General features: G+C 42.2%; 1 protein-coding gene across 1 annotated transcript in view; it reads right to left on the bottom strand.

The window, feature by feature from the left end:
• Nucleotides 1-6,069: 6,069 nt before the first annotated feature.
• LOC311105734 (uncharacterized protein) overlaps nt 6,070-16,544 on the bottom strand; it is a gene marked incomplete at both ends in the record, with an annotated part of 28,935 nt that continues 18,460 nt past the window's right edge. The window contains 5 exons of the mRNA XM_084147946.1: nt 6,070-6,347; nt 6,461-6,517; nt 6,768-7,078; nt 11,295-11,524; nt 12,322-12,422. Coding sequence (XP_084004072.1) covers nt 6,070-6,347; nt 6,461-6,517; nt 6,768-7,078; nt 11,295-11,524; nt 12,322-12,422 — 977 coding nt within the window. The remainder of the gene's footprint in view (nt 6,348-6,460; nt 6,518-6,767; nt 7,079-11,294; nt 11,525-12,321; nt 12,423-16,544) is intronic.

Here is a 16,544-nt window from a genome sequence, read left to right as displayed (position 1 = left end):
TGTGTTTCGGGTCGTTGTCATGCTGGAAGACCCAGCCATGACCCATCTTCAATGCTCTTACTGAGGGAAGGAGGTTGTTGGCCAAGATCTCGCGATACATGGCCCCATCCATCCTCCCCTCAATACAGTGCAGTCGTCCTGTCCCCTTTGCAGAAAAGCATCCCCAAAGAATGATGTTTCCACCTCCATGCTTCACGGTTGGGATGGTGTTCTTGGGGTTGTACTCATCCTTCTTCTTCCTCCAAACACGGCGAGTGGAGTTTAGACCAAAAAGCTCAATTTTTGTCTCAACAGACCACATTACCTTCTCCCATTCCTCCTCTGGATCATCCAGATGGTCATTGGCAAACTTCAGACGGGCCTGGACATGCGCTGGCTTGAGCTGGGGGACCTTGCGTGCGCTGCAGGATTTTAATCCATTACGGCGTAGTGTGTTACTAATGGTTTTCTTTGAGACTGTGGTCCCAGCTCTCTTCAGGTCATTGACCAGGTCCTGCCGTGTAGTTCTGGGCTGATCCCTCACCTTCCTCATGATCATTGATGCCCCACGAGGTGAGATCTTGCATGGAGCCCCAGACCGAGGGTGATTGACCGTCATCTTGAACTTCTTCCATTTTCTAATAATTGCGCCAACAGTTGTTGCCTTCTCAACAAGCTGCTTGCCTATTGTCCTGTAGCCCATCCCAGCCTTGTGCAGGTCTACAATTTTATCCCTGATGTCCTTACACAGCTCTCTGGTCTTGGCCATTGTGGAGAGGTTGGAGTCTGTTTGATTGAGTGAGTGGACAGGTGTCTTTTATACAGGTAACGAGTTCAAACAGGTGCAGTTAATACAGGTAATGAGTGGAGAACAGGAGGGCTTCTTAAAGAAAAACTAACAGGTCTGTGAGAGCCGGAATTCTTACTGGTTGGTAGGTGATCAAATACTTATGTCATGCAATAAAATGTAAATGAATTACTTAAAAATCATACAATGTGATTTTCTGGATTTTTGTTTTAGATTCCATCTCTCACAGTTGAAGTGTACCTATGATAAAAATTACAGACCTCTACATGCTTTGTAAGTAGGAAAACCTGCAAAATCGGCAGTGTATCAAATACTTGTTCTCCCCACTGTATATCCCCCCTCAAGCCGATACCACGACGGCCCTCAAAGAACTTCACTGGACTTTATGCAAACTGGAAACCACATATCCTGAGGCTGCATTTAATGTAGCCAGGGATTTTAACAAAGCAAATTTGAGGACTAGGCTGCCGAAGTTCTGTTGTACTCGCGCTGCTAAAATCCTCGACCATTGCTATTCGAACTTCCGGGATGGTTATAAGGCCCTCCCCGCCCTCCTTTCGGCAAATCTGACCACGACTCCATTTTGCGCCTCCCTTCCTATAGGCAGAAACTCAAACAGGAAGTACCCGTGCAAAGGACTATTAAACGCTGGTCTGACCAATCGGAATCCACGCTTCAAGATTGTTTTGGTCACCCGGACTGGGATATGTTCCATGTAGCTTGCGAAAATAATTTAGACATATTCACTGAAAAGGTGACTGAGTTTATCAGGAAGTGTATAGGTGATGTTGTGCCCACTGTGACTATTAAAACATACCCTAACCAGAAACCGTGGCTAGATGGTAGCATTAGCAAAAAAAACTGAAAGCGCGAACCACCGCATTTAACCATGGCAAGTTGACTGGGAATATGGCAGAATGCAAACATCAGTATAGAGACAAAGTGGAGTCGCAATTCAATGGCTCAGACACGAGACGTATGTGGCAGGGTCTACAGACAATCACGGACTACAAAAGGAAAACCAGCCACATTGCCGACACCGACGTCTCACTTCCAGAAAAGCTAAACACCTTCTTTGCCCGTTGTGAGGATAACACAGTGCCACCAAAGAGGCCCACTACCAAGGACTGTGGCTTCTCCTTCTCAGTGGCCGACGTGAGTAAAACATTTAAGCATGTTAACCCCCGCAAGGCTGCCGGCCCAGACGGCATCCCTAGCCGCATCCTCAGAGCTTGCGCAGACCAGCTGGCTGGTGTGTTTACGGACATATTCAATCTCTCACTTTCCCAGTCTGCTGTTCCCACATGCTTCAAGATGGCCACCATTTGTTCCTGTACCCAAGAAAGCAAAGGTAACTGAACTAAATGACTATCGCCCCGTAGCACTCACTTTTGTCATCATGAAGTGCTTTTAGAGACTAGTCAAGGAATATCACCTCTACCTTACCTGTCACCCTAGACCCACTTCAATTTGCTTACCGCCCCAATAGATCCACAGACGATGCAATCGCCATCACACTGCATACTGCCCTATCCCATCTGGACAAGAGGAATACCTATGTAAGAATGCTGTTCATTGACTATAGCTCAGCATTCAAAACCATAGTACCCTCCAAGCTCATCATTAAACTTGAGGCCCTGGGTCTGAACCACGCCATGTGCAACTGGGTCCTGGACTTCCTAATGGGCCGCCCCCAGGTGGTGAAGGTAGGAAACAACATCTCCACTTCTTTGATCCTCAACACTGGGGCCCCACAAGGGTGCGTGCTCAGCCCCTTCCTGTACTCCCTATTCACCCATGACTGCGTGGCCAAGCACGCCTCCAACTCAATCATCAAGTTTGCAGAGGACACAACAGTAGTAGGCTTGATTACCAACAATGACAAGACCGCTTACATGGAGGAGGTGAGGGCTCTGGGAGTGTGGTGTCAGGAAAATAGCCTCTCATTCAACGTCAACAAAACAAATGAGATGATCGTGGACTTCAGGAAACAGCAGAGGGTGCACCCCCCTATCCACATCGACGGGACCGCAGTGGAGAAGGTGGAAAGCTTCAAGTTCCTTGGCGTACACATCACTGACAAACTGAAATGGACCACCCACACGGACAGTGTGGTGAAGAAGGCGCAAAAGAGCCTCTTCAACCTCAGGAGGCTGAAGAAATTTGGCTTGGCTCCTAAAACCTTCACAAACGTTTCCAGTTGCACAATTGAGCGCATCCTGTCGGGCTGTATCACCACCTGGTACGGCAACTGCAGCACCCGCAACCGCAGGGCTCTCCAGAGGGTGGTGCTGTCTGCCGAACGCATTACCGGAGGCAAACTACCTGCCCTCCAGGACACCTACAGCACCTGATGTCACAGGAAGGCCAAAAAGATCATCAAGGACATCAACCACCCGAGCCACTGCCTGTTCACCCCGCTATCATCCAGAAGACAAGGTCAGTACAGGTGCATCAAAGCTGGGACCGAGAGAATGAAAAACAGCTTCAATCTCAAGGCCATCAGACTGTTAAATAGCCATCACTAGTACATTAGAGGCTGCTGCTACCTATTGAAATCACTGGCCACTTTAAGAAATGGAACACTAGTCACTTTAATAATGTTCACATATCTTGCATTACTCATCTCATGTGTATATATTATATTCTACTGTATCTTAGTCCAGCCGCTCTGTCATTGCTTGTCCATATGTATATATTCTTAAATTCCATTCCTTACTAGATTTGTATGTATTGGGTATATGTTGTGGAATTGTTAGATATTACTTGTTAGATATTACTGCACTGTCGGAGCTAGAAGCACAAGTATTTTGCTACACCCGCAATAACATATGCTAAACACGTGTATGTGACAAATAAAATTTGATTTGAATAAATGCTTTAGGTTAAAATAATTACTCGGACGATTTTTGAAACACAATTTGTCGTCTCTGTGTGTCCCGCGCCTATACCGTGGGTCTCCCATCCTCCTCAATTTTCAAGTCACCAGCCTCCACTGTGTGCTATGTACTTACAAACCAACTTATCAACTTTCACACAGCCAATGTCTGCAAGAAAACACATCATTATACAAATAAAAAACTCAGCCGCCACAGGCTTCAACCTCATTGTGTAAAGGTGTATCCTGAGGAAAAGCCGGCTCATGGCTACAAAGCTTCCTTATGCAGGCAACGTCTCTTCTGTCTGAGGTCACCTCAGATTGTCTGGTTCATCATAAACATACTCTGCTCATTGGCGTAGCCAAAAGGCACAGTGCCCTGGGATGTTATTGCATTGGTGGAACAAGTCTCAGAGGCAACTTGTAGGAGTGGGCGAGCATGTAACAACCTGTCGCTTCCCGTTGGTCCTTAAATCTTTACCAACATTCTTTCCACGCTGCCTCCTCTGCTCTGATGTCAGATAATATGGTACATATGTGGGATAGCATAAAGGCAACTACCCCCATAACCAAATGTATTGATGCATGGGGAAGTCGCACACCTACACACAAATACTTGGTTAAAAATACGCTTTATTACCTGTCTTTTTCCAAAGTGATGTAATCACTTCACAGACAGGCTTACACCTACGATGTTACTGTCACATTGAAAAAAGTTAACTTTCAATGAAGAAATGGCATCCGTATGGAAATAGCTTCAACATCTACTGATGGCTTAAAGGGTGCAATCTGTGATAGCTACTGTACATCAATCTTTTGACTTTTACATTTAATGATATACAAATTGATTATTGAAGAATATAACATATGCCTCATGAGCTTAGATCAATTGTCCTACTGTTGTAGAAATATTTGACTAATAGATAATCAACTCAAAAATATCTCTCAAGACACCGGAGCTTGTGAATCCAAGAATTAGACTTTATTGCATAACAAAGCCGAGCTTGCTCCATGGAACAACTGTCTCTCTCTGGCTTAGAGATCTCTTATATACACACAAATGAAAAAACATGCGTACATTCCTAACTTATTTTAGTTCTGCCCCACCCTTCTTTTTCAACGTCCAGCTGTCACACAATGTCCACTCCAAAATGTCATGAATGCTTTTTTCTATATGAAGCCTCTCATTCTATCATTCTATTGGCTGCGTGGCTTAGGCCCCTTCTTAAAAAACTAATATAATGCACACTGTTGAGAGCCTCTGTGAAAGAACACATGCATTCATTCAAAACACAGCATATACTACATGTCTATATTCCTTATTTAAGCATGTATCTGGATTATAAAATATCAAACATGTTTATTATATTTTACCTTTGGCATCTCCCTACATGTGCCATAATGATACATAAAATAATCCTATACTACCTATTGTCCTGCTTTTTGGTAACACATTACTTGACACCCAGTGTCATGACACAGTCATAACATGTCAAGCAGGTAGCTTAGTGGTAAAGAGCGTAGTGCCAGTAACCGAAAGGTCGCTGGTTCTAATCCCCGAGCCGACAAGGTGAAAAATCTGTCTGTGCCCTTGAGCAAGGCACTTAACCCTAATTGCTCCTGTAAGTCGCTCTGGATAAGAGCGTCTGCTAAATGACTAAAATGTTATAATATGTCATAACAGCTGACATAACTTATCACAACCTGTCATAATATGGTAATAACTGTCATGACCCATATGTTTATACCTGTTGTGAAATACAGTATATTGCGTTATTTTATTCAAATTAGCTTTTTCTTTACAGTCATGTTGTTTTCATCATATTGTAAATAACTTGTAGAAAATATACTTTATGACACTGTCATAAAGCATTATGACCATCATAATCATATATGCCAGATAGGCCTATCATGTACATGCCCTTTTATCAGTCAATAAGAGGGTGCCCTGTCCAGCTCCTGAAATCTGCTCCTGCATTCATCCCAGTCATCAGCAACAGAGCATTGGGGTAGGTGCATATGTGACATCAATGTGTGCACAATTACAATGATAATTTTAATATGGTCAATTAAAAATATATACAAAGCGTAAACATACTAGGCTATGGTGTAATGGAATGTTTTGCCTTGTGTAGTAGGTTTTGTGGGTTTTGACACTTATGTAGGTGTCTTAACCTGCCATAAAGTAACACAACATATGTCACAACAAGTCTAAATATGTGTCATGCCCATATTATAAACGGTTATGACAAGTTATGTCAGCTGTTATGACATATGATGAAATGTTAACGTGTTATGACACTGGGGGTCAAGTAAAATGTTACCGCTTCTTTTATGACATTGTTTGTAAACAATGTAATTTCAGAAACAAGCACTGTATAGCCTCAAAACATGGTTAAATGTATCATTTTGAGCACCAGGAAAGGATGGAATGGAGAGGGGAGGAATGATCGCTGAGATCAGAAATGAATCTTATGGTGTCTGAGATATTAATTGTCATCCAGATATAAGTGTTGCCCGGCACCAGTTCAGGGGAGCTGCAGTGGTCGGGTAATGTGAGGTAGAGAGGGGAAGGCAGGGCGCTGACATGGCCACGCGAGGCCTGCATGGACATGGTGTTCACCATCACGATGGACCGCTCGTTCATCTTCACAGACACACTTTCCACTGTCCCTAGCAGAACTGGACACACACACACACACTTTAGATCAGCGTTGTGAAGCTACTGTACATCAATGAATCAAATTATTGAGTCATGTTTCCTTTCATCCTGTGCTTCAAACTGGAGGCCTTACCTCTGGTGTGACACAGATCTTCCGTCTTCAAATCCTCCAGTGGTAGAAGCCTAGGTCCTGAGGATAATGAAAAACAGTCTAATCAAATGGGCTAAGACAGAGACAGACTCCAAGCAGGGACCCATCAAAAGACACCCCCTTTATTTTATATGAACTACATATAGAATCTTCATATCACTCGTCTGGCCTGTAGGTTGGTCTTTCGGAGACCCTCCAGAGATAAACAGACGCAACTCAAACTGTGACATAAATCATGGATCGATGAAAAATGGGAATCGTGTTTGGTTTATATCCTGTTCCCACTGACCTGGAATCATGTTCTTGCTGGTGGTGTGTGGTTCAGGCCTTGGGTGCAGGACCCCCGCGCAGCAAGACCACAGGGAGGAGTTGGGGTAGCGGTGCCCACAGCAGGTGAACCCTGGCTGGGTAGGGTAGAGCAGGTCTAGCCCTGGGGCAGAGCAGCAGGTCTGGGTGGAGCCGGCCTCCATCAGGACACTCCCACAGCAATGGCTCTCCTCTGAGACCTGCAGGTTGTACAGAGTCCCTGCACAGCACTTCACCTTGCCACCGCTGGGATCATAAGCCTTCCCTCCACAGCAGGACATGTTCCCCCTCCTGCTGTGTCTGTGCAGAGAAAAATATTTGACCTCCCATTACCAAAATAGCCCATATCATCTCTCAGATTTTGGTGCCTATTGTGCTGTCGTGTTGGGTGAACTCAGAGCCAAATGTAATGATGATTGTTTATTATTGATTGGATTTTATCCATTCTATTTCAATGAAAGCACTCAAGGAAATGGAATCTGGAGAGTTCTAGCTATAAGAATGATGAGTTTTAGCCCATTGATTCCTTGAATCAACAGATTGAGCAATGAAGAGAGATGATCAGTGGCGTGTATTCATGGATGCCAAGGGAAGCCAGGCTTCCCCAAAAATTTATAAAGAAAAAAACATATAGTCACTCTGTGTTTTCATATTTGTCCTTCAATTCGCAAGAGGATGAATGTATCTAACCAGAGAAACAGTGTCAAGTGAAGCCAGTTTGGATTTGGCTTCACTCTTATCACATTGCATCAAGAGAAATACGTAATTGACAGAAACAACTTGAATTGTTGCAACTTGTTATGTTGTTGTTATCCGGTGGCTAGCTACGTAGCGACAATTGTCACTTTCCTAAATTTGGACTTTTTTTACTTAATTTTACTTAATTCTCCGTACTGGCCAATCATTATAACCGCGATTCTGATTCAACCATAAATTCATACAATGTGCACCTTGACTGAGAGGATAGAAGTTCAATATGTAGCTAGATGGCTAATGTTAACTAGCAAACGTTGCCCATGAAATGAAGTTAGGCTAGCAAGCATGCATTTTAGCCAGGTAGCCTAGGACAACAAAAAATAGTGTACTCTATGACAGTCATATACCATGAAAGAGAGGAAGATGGCAATGGTGTTTCTCTACAAGTAGGGTGAGTCAACATATTTTTTTCTACTTGTGCGCATGCACACACACACATCAGAACCATGGACAGCCACATCATATTTAGCTTATGTTGATTGGACTCAATTGTTTTTGTTATATTTTATATGTCACTGCATTAGACTAAGCATAGGTGATATGATGATGCTGAAATGGTGCTGTAAGAATGGAAACGGCTCCCGTTTTCTTTGCGACTTGCGGTAACTCTCTGTGGTTCTAAATCAATAACTGTTTAGTAGTCGGAAAATGTCAGAAACATTAACTTGCTTGACCATGAAAGTACCACATTCATCTGTACAAACAATAGTACGCAAGTATAAACACCATGGGACCACGCAGCCGTCATACCGCTCAGGAAGGAGACACTTTCTGTCTCCTAGAGATGAATGTACTTTGGTGCAAAAAGTACAAATCAATCCCAGAACAACAGCAAAGGACCTTGTGAAGATGCTGGAGGAAACACGTACAAAAGTATCTATATCCACAGTAAAACGAGTCCTGTATCGACATAACCTGAAAGGCCGCTCAGCAAGGAAGAAGCCACTGCTCCAAAACCACCATAAGAAAGCCAGACTACAGTTTGCAACTGCACATGGGGACAAAGATCGTACTTTTTGGAGAAATGTCCTCTGGTCTGATGAAACAAAAATAGAACTGTTTGACCATAATGACCATCGATATGTTTGGAGGTAGTAGCATCATGCTGTGGGGGTGCTTTGCTGCAGGAGGGACTGGTGCACTTCACAAAATAGAAGGCATCATGAGGAAGGAAAATTATGTGGATATATTGAAGCAACATCTCAAGACATCAGTCATGAAGTTAAAGCTTGGTCGCAAATGGGTCTTCCAAATGGACAATGACCCCAAGCATACTTCCAAAGTTGTGGCAAAATGGCTTAAGGACAACAAAGTCAAGGTATTGGAGTGGCCATCACAAAGCCCTGACCTCAATCCTATATCACATTTGTGGGCAGAACTGAAAAAGCGTGTGTGAGCAAGGAGGCCTACAAACCTGACTCAGTTACACCAGCTCTGTCAGGAGGAATGGGACAACATTTACCCAACTTATTGTGGGAAGCTTGTGGAAGGCTACCCGAAACATTTGACGCTAGTTAAACAATTTAAAGGCAATGCTACCAAATACTAATTGAGTGTATGTAAACTTCTGACCCACTGGGAATGTGATGAAAGAAATAAATGCTGAAATAAATCACTCTCTCTACTATTATTCTGACATTTCACATTCTTAAAATAAAGTGGTGATCCTAACTGACCTAAGACAGGGGATTTTTACTAGGATTAAATTACAGGAATTGTGAAAAACTGAGTTTAAATGTATTTGGTTAAGATGTATGTAAACTTCCGACTTCAACTGTAAATCACGGTCACAAGGCATGTGAACTAACAGGTTATAGAGCAAACAACGAAATTATCACAACACATAGGATGTATATGTCATTTTTTTCTAGTATTTGCTTCCCCAGTGATTTTTAACCACACGCCGCAACTGGACATTAAGAGAAACCATCAGCAAAATCAATTTTTTTATATCCTATTTTTTTATAAGGGCAGTGTATTCAAACATTTACTTTAGGTCAGTGTCTTGAAGCCGCTGTACATCATTCAGTGAATCCCAAAACAGCCCCTTGCCCCTACCAACCTTCTTGGAGGGCTCTCCATTGTCCCATCAGCTTCAGAACATACTCATTACTTGAATGATGCAATTCCTGTTCCACATTTGAAATAATAAAACAATCATGAAAATGTGTTTTACAATATATAAACCTAAGTAACAATTAAATATTTATTTTTGGATGTATTTATTTTGTTATGCGTCATACCTCAAAATCAGAGACAAACAAAATACACGTGGCTCATAATTAGAAACGCCTTTTCATTCGTTTGTATGAAATTGTGCAAACTCCAAAACAGTCTAAATGGTTATCGGAGGGTCTAATTATCCCCTACACCCTCAATAATGTTCACTCCCTCAGCTTTGAGACACTTGTGCATATGGAGGAGACGCGTGTGAATGCACAAAGTGGTCGGCGAGGGGAAGGGAGTGATTTAGGATTCAGTCACAGGGTCAAAACGAAAATTGATTCAAGTGCGTCACTCACAACAGCACTGTTTTCACGGACGTCACACTTGTTTCATGGCCAAAGTATTGAGTAATGGCATCGGTGTAAATTCAGACTGCCATGCAACTTCCTGGGAACAGCACTAGGGGCTACAACCCACAGTTTGAAGAATGGAGAATTGTTTGTTAATGATGTGTTCAACCACATGTTTCCACATGGTCTCTAGAATTTAGATCAGCATGTGAATCCGCTGCCAAAACACATAAGTAGATTCAAGTGCTTTTTTCTTTCCCGTCTGTGGCAGGTATGCCCTCAGATATGGTACATTTTTCTGTATTCCCAATATCAGATTTCAGTCAATAATGAACAACATTTACTTTGAAAATACTTTAGTAACATTCATAAAATCCCAAACAAGAATCAATCTGATTCCTCCTTAACTTCCTCCTAAACACTGAGGTCAAGCACAAGTCACACAAGACTATACAGCAGGAGAACTTTAGACCGTCAGCTGCAGTGGAAGACACCCTTTTCAAAGACGTCCGGAAGGCTAACGTACAGTAGTCTGTTTGTCTCTCTAGAGACATGGTGCATTCCATTGACCCGTGGCCTCCCACAGAATTGTCTCACATCTGAGGTAGTGGAAATGTTGGGATATTTTTCTATCCCACTTGCATCCACGTCTCTCAGACAGACACATACAGTACAAAGATGCTGACCCAGGCTAAGACAGTGGGAAAATAATTTCTCAGTTTGTTATAGTGCAAACACGCATGCATGAGTGCACACACCTGCACGCACACACATACATTTCAAGACATTGCATCAATATGTAGACAGGGAGGCTGGATACAGCAGCGAGGGAGGCTGGATACAGCCTGCTAATCGTTAGCCCTTAGGCACTATGAACTGTGCTTGAAGACGGTAAGGATCCCATGTCTTTGGGATAAACTACCTGGCTAGGTTCAACAACAGATTTAGGATCTTAATTTGATCACCCTGTTGCAGGATAATATTCCTGCAATGCAGGAAATGTAAAACTTGCAGTGTATTTTAGGTTTAAAATTTCCACTTTGAAATTTCTGACTGGATTCTCCCTTATGAAAAATGTATCAACCCTTACAAAAATGTCCATTATTTATAATCCACATAATACAGTAATTCACATTTCCTGTTGCTGCAGGATTATTTTCCTGCTGTAGCAAACTGGCTCAAATTAAGATCCTACATCTGTACAACCTTAACAGTTTCCACTCTACAGAGCAACTCACTTGAGTCCGTTGCAGCAGATTTCATTCTGAGGGTCGTATGTCTCCTCTCCACAGCAGTGTTTGTCTGGATCATCGAGATGAACACGTGACCCACACACCATTTCACGGGATGGCAGATACAAGTGGCCACCTGGGGAGCACCGGTGCCCATCCTCCACCCCACGGTGCAAGGTCTGGTTACAGCACAGCACCCCTCGGTCCACTACACCATAGGGAGTTTTACCGCAGCACTGGGAGAGAGAGACACCAGTCAGCAGGGTATCAACACACACCCAACATGAATAACAGACACACATTCAGACATGAATACTGACAATTTCATGCACACACACCGTAGCATGTTCATACCCTAAATTCACACACAATCATAAAAGTCCACTTGCTAGAAAAGGATGTCTGACTATCTTTCTTACCAGTGGACCTGTGCACACATCCTCTACCGACAGAGTGCCAAGCGATAGAAAAGAGACCCAAAGAGAGCTCTCGTTATCCGTCGTCTGACACACACTCACACAGAAGAAAAGCCGCTCTACTCTAACAGGTTGCCGGGTGGGGCTTACAGAACTAACTGTGCAGCCGAAACTGACAGTGTACAGCATATAGCCCAAATAAAGCAAACACCACTACACATAGTCATTGTTACTGGCAGAATTTCTCCCTGATACACTTTTAGATCAAGCAGCAGTCTAGAACATTGGCTTTGAGCATAGGAGACCCACTGCCAATGGGGCCCTGTCAAAACTTTCTGAGGGAACTGAAATGGGTCTGTGGAAAACATATAGTTTCAGCCTTGTCTTACAATGCCGCTTTTAGTTATTTTGACCATTTAAAAATGTACAAATACACAGATACATCCCTGTAGTGTATAGCATTGTCTTTATGCTTTGACCAACAATTACTCAACAAGCAGATGGATGATTTAAATGTTTTACTTCAATTTGACTGAGATGAGAACTCATTTTAATGTAACGGAGGAGGTTCAATGAGCTAAGCTGTAGGCCTAAGCTCTGTGGGCTAATGGACTCACCAGGTTTTTTCCAAGCGCCCTATTGGACAGCTGCCCGGCACAGCAGATCTTGATGTCTGGATTGTAAACCTGAGGGCCACAGCTAGCACCATCGTGGAGACCTGGTTAGAGAGATGGGAAGGAAGGAGGACAGAGATGGTGATGGTGGTGATGATCAGATCAAGAATGGTAAATCATCTGTCGAACCTGGCAGCATATACTGTACATACGGTAAAATCAGCATCTATACAATACAGTGCAATGACTGCTGAACAAAACTGGTCATCTGTTAGAAAACGGACTGCTCTTTCACCTACATACTGTATTTGGTGCATTATGGACATATATACACAGTAGCATGCATGAGAGCATCAGCTGTTCCGGACGACTTTGTGATCACGCTCTCCGTAGCCGACGTGCGTAAGACCTTTGAAACAGGTCAACATTCACAAGGTCGCAGGGCCAGAACGATTACCTGGATGTGTACTCCGAGCATTCGCTGACCCACTGGCAAAAGTCTTCACTGACCCTGGACCAGCATTCAGGGACTTCAGCCGTGACGTGACAAGATGGCGTTTTGAACGCACAGTGGTGCGAATCACCTCTAGGTAAAAACGTAATATTCAATATCAGTAAGTTAAACTAAATATTAGTGCTTCATATACTTGTGGGTAATATCATTCAATCTGGATAATAACACAAAACAAATCATAAGGCTAGAGAAATGTATGGACAAATATTACAACAACAAGCAACACTCAAACATGACAGAGGGTAAACGAGGAGAATCAATCTCCAAGAGAAAACACGACTCCTTGACGGATACAGATTATTTATGCTTTTCACCACTGGGACTGGTAAGTGTGGAAAGCGATCTGTTGAAGTCGATAAATAACAAACTGGTCATACTAGAGTTGGTCAGTAAGGATGTAAAAGAGTTGAGTGACGATAAAGCTGCGATAATGGAGAAAGATACAAAAAAGTTGAAAGGGACAGTCACTAAGATAGAAACGGATGTTAAGGAACTTAAACGGGAGAAGAACTTTCTGAGAGAAGCCTTACTAAACATACAGACTAGATCGATGAGAGAAAATCTAGTACTTATGGGTATCCAATAAAAAGGAGAGGTTACCGAAAAACAATTGTGAAGGACTTCTTTCTTACAGCACTTAAAATCCCACTCGATGCTATCGATAAAATCCAACTCGAACGTGTACACCGTTTCGGACAGAGATTTGAGCATCCAATTGTCGCCAAATTTGCTTTCTTTAAGGATAAAGTAATGGTTAAAAGCCTAGGTAAAATACTTGCTGGCACAAAAATAGGCATGAATGATCAGTTCCCAAGGCAGATTGCAGAACGGCGCAAAGTTCTGTACCCAATCTTCAAGGAAAATAGATTAAATTAGATTTTCTGCAGATGAGGGATATACATTTTAAAATAAAGTATACATCTAATCTATTCTTTTAATGTCCTATCATGATGGAACTGTCCCCAACCCTATATCCAAGACAACCACCTGAACAACCCATACACCAAAGAGAAGTCCCCATCTGTTTTATGGCCCTGCTGTAAGTTACCTATATGCAGCCAAAACAGAAAGATAAATGCGGTCAGAGACCTACTAGAGCAGCACCACCCCCTCAAGATTCTGAGCCTGCCTGGCAGGGTTGGTCCAACAAAGCCAGAGCCCCCTGATGGGAGAGCATAATATACAAGGAAATTCTCAAAGCTGCTAATGAGAACATTGATGACCTTGTAACTAGACGGTGGGGATTCCGGTGGGGTACCACCACCCAGGTAGTGGCAGTGCTGGCAACACTGGCTGCAGTAACCCATGGGGAGGGGGTCACACTCGGACAATCAGAGAGGGGGCATATTATTGTGGCCCTGATGGCACAAAATAATCAAAGGTCTGACTGCTCGGAGATGCTTGGGGAAAAATGGTTACAATGGGGGACCAGAGTGTTTGTGTCTCAGGGGAAGAGGGTGGATCTGATCTCCATCACCTAGGACTTAACATAGGTTAATCAAATATCCAATTTTTGCCAATTTTTGCTGTATATGCATTCGTAAAACAGGTCCTTTCTTGAGTTGGGCTCTGGGATGTAACAACCGTTGAGCTTATGGTTGATTGTGGGGGAAAGGGGTTTGTGTGTGTGTGTGTGTGTGTGTGTATCCCACATATGTTGCAAGGAGGTAAGGATGTTAGGGAGAATATAGGATGAACCACAATAATTGTTTGCTAAAATAAGAATTGTTTGACAAAAATGTAATGTAATACAATGGCAATCCGGGTTATAGGTAACAATACTTCGCATGAACTGCCGACATTATTACGCATATTAATTGATAATGATGGAAATGTAAAAAAGATATGCAAGATATTTGAATAGATATGTATTTTTAATAGCTATATATATATTGAGGTGAGAGCATTGGAAATTATTTTGGCGGTTGACCTGCTTCTGTTTTGTGGGTGGCACTGTGCTGTTTTCGAAGGATGGGTCCTGGCCTCTCGGGGAGGCCCTGTGATCCGTGGGGACGGGGGTGGTATGCCGATCACTGGGATGACAATCCAATTTGGGATGGGGAGGGGCTTTAGCGGGGGGAATAGTGGAGAACAATTGGAGGGTTACTTAGTAGCAATGCAATATCATGGTACAGCTATATGGACACTCAATCACTATGGTATTTTTTATTGGTACATTTACAAACATATATTATGATAAATATATTTGAAATCTGTATCTCATTTTGGTAAGTGTTGAAATAAGTATAGCCAGTTATAATTGTAATGGCTTAGCAGATAATAACAAAATAATTAACAATATTTACATGGCTCAAAGAGAAGGAATATAATGTCTGTTGTTTACAGGAAACTCATTAAACAATTCTAGATGACGTCCACACTTCTTTGACAATATATATAATAAATTATCAACCCTGCAAGCAATACAAGACTATATTATTATGGTGGGAGATTATAATACTGTTTTAAATAGCTCAATGGAACATAAAGGAAATCACACTACAAACTATCACCCTCATGCTCTTAAGGAAATCATGAATGTCATGGATACATTAGAATTAGTAGATATATGGAGGCTTAAATATCCTGACCTAGTGAGTTATACATGGCGGAGACTCAAACAAGCTAGTCGTCTTGAGTTCTTTCTTATGTCATTCTCGTTGGCATCAAAAGTTAGTGTTGATAGGGGACAGAATGCGGTCGGACCATGATATAATTGGCATATACATTACTATTACTGAATTTCCACGTGGGCGAGGATATTGGAAATGTAATCAAAGCCTATTGGATGATAAAGTCTCCTGTAGCTCATTTGGTAGAGCATGGTGCTTGCAACGCCAGGGTTGTGGGTTCGATTCCCACTGGGGGCCAGTATGAAAAATGTATGCACTCATCGCTCTGGATAATAGCGTCTGCTAAATGACTAAAATGTAAACTTGTTTTAAACTAGGACAGAGGAATTTATAACTGATTTTTTCTGACATAACATAGGTACAGCAAATGCCCTTATTGTATGGGACACTTTTAAATGTGCCTTTAGAGGCCATGCAATTCAGTACTCATCTCAAAAACAAAAGCAATTTAGGTCAAAAGAGTCCATCCTAACAAAGGAAATAGAACGTCTAACAGAACAGATAGATAGCAATAAAAACTGTAACATAGAGGCTCAGAATAAATGAGAGGAAAAACAAAAAGAAATTGAGAAACTTATTCAAGAAAGATCAAGTGTAATATATTAAAATAAAGCAAACTGGATGGAATATGGGGAAAAATGCACCAAATAATGTTTTTATCTTCAACATAGAAATGCTACTAAAAATAATTTACTGAAACTGGTTACAAATGACGGAGTCACCAATGATTCACCAAATGATATTTTGAAGGAGGAAGCAAAGCATATGTTTTCATTTCAGTTGCCTCCATCTCCTCTAACTGAAGCTAATTGTAGGGATTTTTTTTCTATTGATAATGTAAAATCAACAGCCATACAGAAAGACTCATGTGAAGGTGAAATTACAGAGGAGGAACTTCTGGATGCAATTAAAGACTTTAGGTCCGGGAAAACTCCAGGGTTGGATGGCATAACAGTCGAGGTATACCAAACCTTTTTTGACAAACTCAGAGGACCATTATTAGCATGTTTTAACCACTCCTATGTAAATGGTAGATTATCAGACACTCAAGAAGAAGGTCTGATTTCGTTATTACTGAA

This window comes from Coregonus lavaretus (genome assembly GCF_964263955.1).
Source record: "Coregonus lavaretus genome assembly, chromosome: 30".
Classification (NCBI taxonomy): Eukaryota; Metazoa; Chordata; class Actinopteri; order Salmoniformes; family Salmonidae; genus Coregonus; species Coregonus lavaretus.
This window is presented reverse-complemented; position numbering and strand designations above follow the sequence as displayed.